An 11,849-nucleotide genomic window follows, 5' to 3' on the forward strand; every position below is an offset into this window, starting at 1 on the left:
AAAAAAATTCCAACAATATACATTGAAGTTTGTGGTTGTAATGTGACAAAATGTAAAAAAGTTGAAGGGGTAGGAAAACGTCTCCCAGGTACTATAAACACCATTTGAATACTGAGACTAGGTAAAGGTAGCCCGTGGCAAACACATGTTCACAACATAACTTAAGACACACCTTGAAAGTATCTATTTGAATGTAATTTGCAAAAAAGGCCCATTGCAAACCTCTGAGGTCACAACATCCCTGCTCTCCACTTTTATTCCTGCGATCAGACTAAAAGAGATTTCAGAGATTTTGGTAGATATTTTCTCACTACACAGCAGAGTGAAAGCTTTGAGATAGTTGCTCTACTGGCTCTTCTTGTTTCCTCACTGTGACTCTGTTACAACAGCTCACGCAACGCTTTGTTGAGTGTATACAGGGAGAAGGGAGGACAGAAAGTACAATGCCAGAGACAAGCTGACAGCTGAGATTGGATTTGAGTGAGGGGACCTTTTTAGAGGTAAGTTTGCTCTTAATTCTCTTTTTTTTTTACTGCTTCCTTATTCTTTCCCCATCTTGTTGCTATCAGTTTGTCTTCAGGTTGAATGCTTTCCCTCACCCACTCACTTCCTTCTCTGACTCTTCCCGTCCCTTTTTGCAGTACAGAGGGCCAACGGGGGCTGGACATCTGTGTTTTTGATTGGCCTTCCCGATAAATCTGCCTGTTTCCTGCACATGCATACTGGGGCAGAGGGAAAACAGAGGCTCTCTCTGAAGATGTGTGAATATGGACAGATCTGTGAAGTTGCACCTAACTTTCACTTTGGGCTTTTAAAGTGAGGAAATCAAACCAAAACCCACAGAGCAGGACTTACAGATGAGCAACAGCTGGTGACTTCTTGTTCTAACTGAAAGATGGACAAGGACGACAAGAACCCGAAGACGTATGTGTCCACCTTCCGGCTGGCCCTCAAGCCTCAGAGAGGGAAGCAGAAACAGAATGGACTGGACACCACATACAGGACAATAACAGGAAACAACAAGCTCAGATGTTCATCTGCAACAGGTAAAATCTCAGTAAACTGTAAAAACAATGTTCAGTTTTCAAAGCTTTTTTCTAGCAGCTTGTAAGGAGACAATTTTATAATCATCTGTGGACCAAAAGACATTCAAACTAAAACATTTATCTACCTATTCAATGACTGAACGAACCGAAAACAAGAATGGCCGAATACTTTTGACTCTATACAAAGAAAAGCTGCAAATTTGTTATTGTTTTATTTAAAAAAAATATAGTAGCTTATTTTGAATTTAGGATGCCACTTATATTTTCAAAACTTGGGGTGCATGGGAGAAAAAAAAAATTCCACTGTGTTTTAACTGTTTAGATGTTTTAAGGATTTTAATTATAACATTTTCCAAATTAAAGTCAAATCTTTAAAGATTCGGAAGGAAGACCAACAGAAATTTGTGCATAATTGTGAAGTCAAAGTGAAAGCTTTGGATATTTGTTACAAAAATAATCTGAAAATGTTATTTGTATTCAGCTTCATTTCCTTTCCGGTCTTCCCTATTATCAAAAAAAAAAGTCAAATATGTGTTATTTAACTTCCAGCAGAACAAGCACCCTAAACTATGCAGGTAGCGCTACAGTGTAACGGCTTAGATCGAAGCAGTCATATATTATAATGGCCCAGTCAATGTCCAGACCTAAATCCAATTTAATCTTTGGTAAGAACATTCACAGATGTTCTTCATTCAATCTGAAGAAGTTTCTAGATTGGTAAAACTGGTAGAGACATACCCCCAAAAACTTGAGGCTGTAGCTGCTGCAAAAGTTGGCTCTACAATGTTTTCACTCTTGGTGGCTAAACATAAAAGCATGCCACACATTTCAGATTTTTGTTAGTTGAAGATTTTAGTAAATGATGCATCATTTTCTTTCTACTTTGTGCTTATGGGATACTCTGCAGATGTGTTTGTTGCACCATGAAATACACTCAAGTTTGTGATTATAGTGTGATAAATGTGACAAAATTTAAAGTTTCTCAATACTTTTGAAAAGTATCTTAGACTAAATGTTGTAAATCCGCTCCATTCCTGAGTTAACTTAAGGAAAAGTGAGTATCATTCAAATGATTACATTTTAGATCACAATCCATAAGGGTTCTCTTGCACATTTTTTTCACATTGCATAACTTGCACATCTGTGAGCTACTTGAACTCTGCTCTGCTTATTACGATAGAACAAAATGACAGCCTGCATCTATTAAAACGCCAGGAGTTTGGGACTAAAAAGAGACGCCTGGAGTCCAGACCTATTACTCAAGAGTAAACATTTGGTCGTCTCTGTTCCTAAACATTTACAGAGTCTTCCTAGATTTGATGCAGCCTGGTGACAAAACACGTTCACGACCTGACATTTTGCAGGCCCAAATCTTTTCTGATATGCTTCCAAACATTTTTTTTTTTTACAATTTTTTGTTAAAATTGTATTTGTATTTGACAAATCATTACCACTTTTTAAAAATCAGCTTAATCAGTGCCACATGTGAAAAGGAATTTGTGACTCTTCATTTCTCCAACCCACTAAACTTCCTGTCGGTGCTTTAAGTTTAAAGTAAAAACAGGTATGTTGAGGATTTTCAGGAAAAGAAGAGAAGCAGCAAGGTCTGTTTTCAGCTAAATACCAACATGGTTTTAGTTTAACATGCGACATCCCACATTCTCCACTAAATGTACACAAGCTTTAACAGACTGAAATTCTTCCTTTATCCACCGGTGACCACCCATTGCCCACCCTGTTCCATATTCCAACTTCAGTTAATCTGTACATCTGTGCTTTTCAGGGAAAAGCTTGCAACCACCTTGAAAAACTCCCACACTTTAAAGACCACCACTGTAATGTCAGAGATAACTAATCCAATTGAATAGTTAGATTAGTTTCAGATTTATAAATAGCCTTTGCAACATTCCAAACATTTTGATCATTTGTTATGGAGGTGTAATCTCTTTAGGTATCTACTTTGCTAGATGTAGAGATCTTAAAAAATGGACACATTAGGACTCAGATGAGCTGGTTCCTCCTGGTTGTTCAGTGAAAAACAAAATGTAAAACATGACTGAACATGCTGAAGTATCTACTTTTCTCCGAAGGTGTCAAACAAGGAACAACTCAGAGTTTGGAAGCACCCAAGTTTAAGGAATCGATCAGGGATTGCTCGGTCTGTGTCGGAGGAAGCGTTAAGTTTCAAGGTGTTATCACAGGAACTCAGCCGGTGAATGTTTCCTGGCTGCACAATGGTGAGTGATGCAATGTTTCAAAATGATACACATCCTCCAAAATTATTGGCATCCCTGAAATTTTTTTTAAAACTTTCATTACAATTATATTTTAGTGGTCTAAGCATTAAAAACATTTGAAAAATAAAACTTTCAATTTGAGTATAAGCTGTGTATTCTACATATGTTGAGTGATAAGTGTTGTTGAACTCATTAGCACCTTTAAAATTAGTTTAACTAAAGCCTTTTATTAAATATATTCTTTAACAATTTTAAGTTGATCATTATCTTTAGCAACTTTGTATGAGTAATCCATGACTTCCTGTTTTCTTGTGGTGCAAGTATAACTTGTTAGCATGTGGCTTTATAAACTCTTTCTAAAGTGTTAAAGAAAGTACCTTTGGCTTCTGAAAAATCTGAAAATGGATCATCATTCGGTCTGTCAGAAGGATAATAATCCAAAACATACGGCCAAATCTGCACAGAATTGATTCACCAGACACAAAATCGACCATCCTCTGTGGTCTTTTCTGTCTCCAAAGCTAAATCCTGCAGTAAGCCTCTGAAAAAAGATAGCAAAGACATTCTGGAGAGACGGTCAAAGATCTCTCTCCCTCTCTCTCTGTTTGTTTGAGAAAAACACTGACGTGCTTTTTGCTGGTACTAGCATGTTGAACAACAATTGGAATATTTTCCTGTTGGTAAATGTGATTAAAGTAAAGATGGAATTTTTCTGCATTTTTTCAATGTTTAAATTTAACTTATTAGACATATACTTCTTTTTACTTAGGTGTTAGTGTAACTGCAGGTAGAACTTCCTTTGAAAATAGTGTTGCCAGTCTGACCCTGACTCAGTGTTCAACCGGACATGCTGGTGAGTTTACCTGCGTGGCTGAAAACAGTGGCGGGAAGACAACCAGCAGCGCTCTGTTACATATTACCGGTCAAGGTAAAAACACCAGGACCAGTAGAACCAGTATCAAACAGTACAGGCCTATTAAGGAGAATTATTTACACTAAACCATGTCACTGTGTTTTACAAAAGAAGCCGGAACAAAGGAAATCCCCACATCAAGCAACCATGAGCCGCACAACGATGTCTCATCATCTTGTGAAACCACTGAAGGGGAAAGGCAACACAAAGAAAGAGATCAAGGTAGATTATTAGCTTGTTTTTATTATTTAAAATCTAATTGTTTTAAGAACATGAAAACATTTTATTTTGTTTTATCTTCTTATATTAAATAAATCTTAAGAAGCAGTACTCACACTTGGAGACAAAATCTACCCATCTGGTCAGGAGAAATCTAATTCTGGCTGATTGATTCAATGCTTTGTTTGCTCCTGCAACCAATCATGACTGCTGCTCCATGATTGGTTGGTTTCTCTTTAAATTCACCTATCATGAGTCCAACCTGTAGGTCCACCTACCTCTTTATTCTCCACAGTTATCAGAAACTGCAGACTTCAAACAAAAGCTCCCCCGAGCAAAGGTATGTGTGACATTTACAAGTAAGCAGCTGAGTTCAGTCAGTTTCCATTATTTGATTCCAAATCCTGCTGAAATGTTGGGTATTTTCTAAGCTGATTTTTTTTGTTGAATTCAGGTCCTCCAGTGAAGTTTCTAGACCCACCAGAAAAGGTGGAGGTTTGTGTGGGTCAGAAGGCTCGGCTACGCTGTGTGTTCAAGAGCAGCTCTCTTCCTGTGGCCTGCTGCTGGATTTACAACAGAGCCAAAGTAAAACTACTATAGTCTCAGTTAATTTGTGGTGAACCCAAATCTGCGCTTTCAGACTCTAAAACCAACCTTTTCCTTCTTCAGGTGGTGTCAGGAGGTTCTAGGGTGACCGTGAAGAACGAGAAGACCCAAAGCAGTTTGGAGGTTTCTGAGGCCGCTCCGGAAGACACGGGCTTGTACACTGTGATTGTACGAAACAGACACGGCTCCGCTCAGCACACGGTGTCGCTCAGTGTCATAGGTGGGATTGGACATCTAATCTTTTAGATGATTAAATACAAACATTTGATGAATATTTTTACTGTAGAGATGCAGAGAATTCAACAAAAGATTGATGGAAAACATAAAATAGGCCTTTGTCCCCACTTTTGCTAACCAAACAGCCTGACCTGACTCCAGTGAAGGTGTGCTGTGATATCTGGTACTAAGATGTTGGCAGGAAATCGTTCTGTAATTGGAGAGGGGGTGCGTTTAAGGATAAGTATTGGGTGGAGATCTGGGATATTTGGTTGGCTCTAAGTCATCTGCAGAAAGAGGTTCCAGTCATCAAAAAATATGGTTTATTTGAAAAGATATCCACAATCTGCATCTGTGTGTGTCAAAGTAACATCCCTATCGATGGCAAAACCCACAGCATCATATTGCATTTGATGGCTTGTTTGATACCCATGGAACCGTACCATGTACCATGGGTATCATGTGCTGCCAGGTTAGCCGTATCACTGGGAAATTCAAGTGATATAAAAGAAAACATTTAATAAACTAGACCTCTTTCTTCTGTTGGTCAAGTTCTGGTGCTTGCCCATTGAGGGCACTTCCAGACTGGTTAGCATATCCACCGTGATTGATCTCTAGCTACCAAGCCCCATGAGCAACAAACAGCAATGTACTCAGGGTTCTAACACTTTTCTACCAGAACCAGTGTCAACTTCTGCAGTTTGAGCTGGAGTAACTCATCTGTTGGATTGGACCACATGGGTGAACATTTGTGATACCAGTTCCCTACTTTTCCTCCTTCTGACCACTTCTGATGGATACTAACAAAAACAGATTATGGATTTGTTTCAGTGTTTTGTTGAACTAAAGACTTAATGGATTACAGATTATGCACAAATACATTTTGCATAATAGACATGAATTTTTGGAGGTACTCTGACCCTGACAACCCGCCATCCCATTATTGCTTTTGTCAGATTCACTCAAATCCTTTTTCCTACCCATTTATGCTCAACAGTTTAACTTTGAGATGTAAATGTTCATTTGCTGCCACCCCAATAATGTGATGTATATTTACTACATTTAGAAAAATCCTCTTTGCTTTTCAGACCGACCCACTCCCCCATCATCCCAGCCTGTTGCTTCCAGAATCTCGACCCAATCCTTGGTTCTGTCCTGGACGGGCCCCTGCTACGACGGAGGTACAGCTGTATTGGGTTACATCGTAGAGGCCCTTCAAGACGGTCCCAAAGAGCCTGGAAGCTGGACTGAAATAAGTAGGTGTAAGAACACCTCGAGCCACATTTGCTCAGGTTTGGCGCCTCTGGGACGGTACAAGTTCAGGGTTAGAGCCTGGAACTTCGCAGGTACCAGCGACCCGAGCCAAGAGTCTCCGTACATCAAGATGGCAACCTCAAGTGAGTGATGTGCCGGTATTGTTGATAGAAGAAGTATCTATTCAGATTGATAACTCTTTGTTTTTGCATAAAGAGGAAATCAAAGAGGAGCCTGGCTCCTATGTGACAGTGACTATTGACACCAAACACAAGGTCAAGGATCACTACAATGTGCACGAGAAGCTCGGGGTGTAAGTATGCGTTTTCTTTCTCTTTAACATTAATTCATGTATGAAGGCAATTCATAATGCTGCTTGATCTTGTTATGGAAATTTCACTTATCAAAGAGTGAAAATCTGTTTCAATAATAAGAGAAATATAAATCTCTGTCTTTAAGTTTCTTTATTCAAAAGCAAAAGCATACGAAGACCTGTCTCGCTAAACACAGTCAGGAGAAGAGTCCTGAACGCAATCGCGTCGTTATATAGTCAGAGCAAGGAAAAGACCCACCCAAAGTCTGATCTTAACTCTACTGCCAGATGGACCACAAGACAATCCTTACCCTCACCTCATGAACTATCCCTCACCTCCTGGAGGGGACGGTATTATGACAGGGAAGAGAGCCGATAAGGGTTTCAGGAAGAAACTTTTAATTCTTTGCCAGTTACTCATGAGTGCAGGATCAAACAAGAGAACAAACTACATTCCACACATGTCAGTCCTTTAAGACAATTGCCAGGTTAAGCATTTTACCAAGGTGTCTTCAGGTCTTTTGTTCGGTCACAGCTGCGGAAAAATATAAACATTATCTGGAAACTTCTTTAATGGAAAAACACATCTTGCAGAAATACAAAAACCCAGCAGTAAATAAATGGTAAAAAGTATCATCACTTCCATGAAAAATGAAATGAGGCTAAAAACGAAATTTTCTATTACAATCTCACTTTTTATTATTCTAGTGGGAAGTTTGGACAGGTGTACCGAGTGACCGACAAAGAGACTGGCAAAGAGTTTGCAGCCAAGTTCTACCGTGCCCGAACCTCCAAGGACAAATCCGAAGCTCGCAAAGAGATTCAACTAATGAACAAGCTTCACCACCCAAAGATAGTCCAGTGTCAGGCTGCGTATGAAACTCGTCCAGAGTTGGCCATGGTCATGGAGTAGTAAGTAATCTTTATCTGGTGACTTGCTTCACATTCACACCACCAGGTCCCTGAGTTGTTTTTTTTCTTCCCAGCGTTGCTGGCGGGGAACTCTTTGAACGCATCGTGGACGAAAACTTTGAGCACACAGAACTCACCAGCGCTCGCTACGTGCAGCAGATCCTGGAGGGCATGCAGTACGTGCACAAGCAGAACATCATCCACCTGGACCTCAAACCAGAGAACATCGTCTGCGTGGACACATCCGGCACGCAGATCAAGATAATTGACTTTGGTTTGGCCAGGGAACTAGGTAAATGTGAGCAACACAGTGAAGATGATCTAATAAATACATTTTTAATAGCTTTTTTCAGATAAATGTCAACTTTATATATCACACATAAAATATCGTTTTTAACATATACAATTTATTTGTATCCTATATTTGTGCAACTTCAGAAGAGAACAGCCATGACTGCATGCCAAAGATAACATCAGGGCGTCTCAAATGCCTAGATTTCTACAACAGCAGTTATGTTGCAACAAGTCTTTTTATAGATGACAAGTTAAACAATTTCCGGAAAATGCAACAAAAGCACCTTGTTCTCTGTAGATGCAATTAGAGACTCTTGTTTAAAATTCATATTTGGATCAAATCTTACATTTTTCTGTCGAACATCTAAAACGTAAAAATTGATGTTTAAATCATCGTAAAACATGTTTAAATCATCTATCAGAAGGGACATTCCACCAGATGAACATACTTTGATCTAAATCATCTACTGGCTGTATGATTAAGGTCATTGACCTGCTGGATCTTTGGCAGCATCTTGTTTTTCTTTAAGAAGTGACTCTTATTTAGCCCCATTAAGTTATTTTTTCTTCAACTCAGCTTCTCAGTCACTGCTAAAGAAAAGCATCCCTCAGCACTAAGCAGAGTTGTTTTTTTTAAAAAAATGTGCTTTATAAATAAGCTTGTCTTAAATTCTGCCACATTTTGATCTCTTCTGACCACACCACCCTCTTGATGAAATATTTCTCATGATTTGTGATGACGATAAATACTTCCTCCTGAGTTTAGGGAGAATGAATACTGTTGCAAAGTGGTGAATGTTAGTCACCCCTAACATTAGGAATGACTCTTTGTAAGTGCTAATTTTTGTTTTGGACTTGTCTCATCCTGTAGAGAAGGGTAAACCTCTAATGGTGATGCACGGCACTCCAGAGTTTGTCGCTCCCGAGGTGATCAACTACGAGCCTGTCGGATTGGAGACCGACATGTGGAGCATCGGAGTCATCTGCTTCATCTTGTAAGCTGAACTTTGGGGGTACTCATTAGAATTTGAATGCCGCACTATGTCTTCTTCAAAACCTTGTGGCTCAAAGTGTCTGAATAGATGCAGTTTTGGCACCATCTGTTGGTTCTCTCTTAACAGGAGCAGATCCTACTGAGAGAGGACATTATCTTGTGTTATCAGTTTTAAACTACTTACTTTCCTCTAAGTAGAAATGTTGGCCACACAAGAAAATAGCTACCCTGCAAGGCGAGCTTGTCTGAACCTGTTTTTCACTGTCTGTGATCCAGGCTCAGTGGGGAATCTCCCTTCCAGGGAAACAACGACGCTGAGACTTTCGCTCTGGTGACAGCAGCTAGCTTTGAGTTTGACCCGGAAAGTTTTGAAGACATTTCTGATGAGGCAAAGGACTTTATCAGCTCCCTGTTGAAGAAAGACCAAAGGTTGGTCTGCCTTATGTTTTCTAATGATCACATGTTCAGCTAATACTGATAACAAAACGGCTAAAAGGAGTATTTTGTGCTTTATTAAAGAATGAAGGTAAAGATCTGACAATTGTTACTGCTCAGCATCTGCCTATTTTTGATAAAAGATCTAGGCTGTCGTGCAGAGAGGCCCTTGCCCACTCCTGGATGGCTTCTTTCACCCCTCTGACCCGCAGACCCACCAAGTCTCTGAATAAAGAGAAGATGAAGCGCTTCCTTGCCAGACGCAAGTGGAAGGTAGACCCAGAACAGGACGGACGATGCATTTTCTAAAGAGGTCTCCTCTGAGGAATTTTTAATTCAAGTCTACAAAAACAAACTCAAAGCCTGGCTGCGCGTAGTGTTGGTCATGAGTCACTATTTCTCCTTTCACCCTACAGAAAACTGGCCAAGCTGTTTTGGCCTTGAACCGGATGGCTAACCTCACCAGCAAGCTGGATTCTCCTGGCAGCTTCTCAGAGGGTAACGGACACAATGCCTTCTTTCGTCCCAGATCTCCTCACAAACGCCAAATGACTCACAGTTGGGGACTGTCACTTCAAGTTTACACTCCTCTGATCACCGTGGCCTTGTTTCTGTTTTGTCATCCATTCAGAGCCAGTGTGGAGCCCTGAGGCAGAGGAGGCCATCCAGTCGCTGGACAAGCAGCTGCAGACTGAGCCGCACTTCCAGCAGGCCCTGAAGGACGTCACCCTTCACAAGGGAGAGACCGCTCAGCTGACATGCCTGGTTGATGGTACTGACAGAGCACTGATGCTCTTTATAGATCCAAAATAGGTTCTCAAGGAGCAAAACGACAGAGAATGAGATACTTGGTTGCTATAGTATGAATCGTCTGTTGGACAGCATTCTTTTTAAGTGGGACTGCATGAAATGAGATTTAGGTCTCCAAACAACCAAACTATGGAAAAACTCAGGGTGGATTTGATGCTGTAAAAGTAGGAACAAAACAAAAGCTGACTTCTTTCATTTTAAAACTGCTCAAATCTTAAGAAAAAAAGTCACAGATCCAAAACGGATTTTAAAAAAAGTTGGGCAGCTAAAGCTGTAAAGTACTTAAGAGCTGTAGAGTGACACCTTGGTTTGTGTTTTGATGCTAAATGTGGATGTCAAAGTTAGCATTCAGATAGAACTGCTAATTTAATTTGGATCAGTATTTTTTTTTTTTTTTTTTTAAGCGATTCTCTAAACCTCAGTTTATTTCTCCAAATATCTTTTTGAAACTGGTTCAGATTCTGACAGGAGAGTGGCGTTAATGGAAAGTCAAAGCAGGACCAGAACACAAGCGGACTTCAACCTTCCTAAAACAAAACCTCAAAAAGAAAATTCTTAGCACGTCTGAATTTTATTAACACAAAATCCTATAGTTGTTTTAACCCTTAAGACTCCATTTGAACACACAATTGTGTGTTGTAATACAGATTGTCTTCTGCGTAAGTAGTTCAATTATACAGGAACTTTAAAAGTCGTCAGTGATGTATCTTATAGGGACAAAACAGGGTTTTAATGAGCAGCAACAACTGTGACTGAAGGTATATAATGACAAACACTTTTAAGAAGAAATAAAATGTTGGGTTGTTTTCAATTTCAGTATGAAATCAATTAAGAAACTAATAAATATTTGCCCTGATGCATAAAATAGAGAAACAAAGTTTCTTTTTCAATTGTTTTTTTTTTTTTTTTCTCCCCCAAATCACAGGTTACCCACAACCTGAGGTGAAGTGGCTTCACAACGAGGAGCCGGTGAGCGACTCGAGCAGAGTGAGGATGCAGCAGGATGGTGACGGCCTCTGCTCTTTGGTTGTGGCTGATCTGGTGCTCTCAGACTGCGGGACTTACATGTGCAGAGCCCAAAACAAGCTCGGTGAGGCAATGTGCTCCGCAAAGCTGAAGGTCGAACTGTGAGAGACTGCGCGTTAGTAGCTCTCCTTTGTTTAGGCTGCTACATGGACACTTGTTTTATTTTAGAGGACACAAATTTCTGAAGTCACAAATGTGTTGCATGACAGCGGTGCCATTCTTTTAAAAGGAAAGTAAGATTTTTACACTCACTGCTAGAGTTTCACACTTGGTGTTCCTTAGCTATGGTTGAAATTCATCTTTTTTTTTTAAGCACAAGGTAAAATGATGTAAGACCTGACCTGAATTTTATAAATGGCATTACAGATGCATTTGTATATTACAATATTGTTTACATAAACGTTTTATAAAAGCACCAAAATAAAGACTCTTAAACAACACAACCTGGTTCATTAAATGTGTACAACACAAAAATGTAAAGTTCTGTAACAAGTTTGCTCAAATGAATGAGAATGTTACCCAATAGAAAATTTATTTTAGTGCTATGTTGTATGATGCAGTAAAATAACTTACA

General features: G+C 39.6%; 1 protein-coding gene across 2 annotated transcripts; it reads left to right on the forward strand.

The window, feature by feature from the left end:
* The first annotated feature begins 365 nt into the window (after positions 1 to 365).
* Positions 366 to 11,715, forward strand: LOC114152072 (myosin light chain kinase, smooth muscle-like). Of its 2 annotated transcripts, none has more exons than XM_028029764.1 (18): positions 366 to 500; positions 642 to 1,046; positions 3,137 to 3,283; positions 4,053 to 4,211; positions 4,308 to 4,418; positions 4,711 to 4,755; positions 4,870 to 5,000; positions 5,085 to 5,241; positions 6,326 to 6,634; positions 6,708 to 6,804; positions 7,513 to 7,716; positions 7,791 to 8,008; positions 8,882 to 9,005; positions 9,281 to 9,433; positions 9,583 to 9,712; positions 9,856 to 9,937; positions 10,071 to 10,211; positions 11,175 to 11,715. In XM_028029764.1, exons 2-18 carry the CDS (start codon positions 896 to 898, stop codon positions 11,378 to 11,380), a joined length of 2,565 nt encoding a protein of 854 aa, XP_027885565.1. In that variant the 5' UTR covers positions 366 to 500; positions 642 to 895; the 3' UTR covers positions 11,381 to 11,715. The 2 variants fall into 2 exon arrangements, with proteins under 2 accessions (XP_027885565.1, XP_027885566.1); XM_028029765.1 differs by having other exon boundaries at positions 371 to 500; positions 647 to 1,046.
* Positions 11,716 to 11,849: the final 134 nt, after the last annotated feature.

The sequence above is a fragment of the Xiphophorus couchianus genome, chromosome 10 (genome assembly GCF_001444195.1).
Source record: "Xiphophorus couchianus chromosome 10, X_couchianus-1.0, whole genome shotgun sequence".
NCBI classification, from domain to species: domain Eukaryota; kingdom Metazoa; phylum Chordata; class Actinopteri; order Cyprinodontiformes; family Poeciliidae; genus Xiphophorus; species Xiphophorus couchianus.

Coding starts and splice junctions, on each gene's coding strand:
- LOC114152072 (XM_028029764.1), top strand. CDS start 896: ATGGACAAGGACGACAAGAACCCGAAGACGTATGTGTCCACCTTCCGG. Junction 4,756..4,869: donor AAAAGCTCCCCCGAGCAAAG/GTATGTGTGACA, acceptor TGTTGAATTCAG/GTCCTCCAGTGAAGTTTCTA. Junction 9,006..9,280: donor GGAGTCATCTGCTTCATCTT/GTAAGCTGAACT, acceptor TCTGTGATCCAG/GCTCAGTGGGGAATCTCCCT.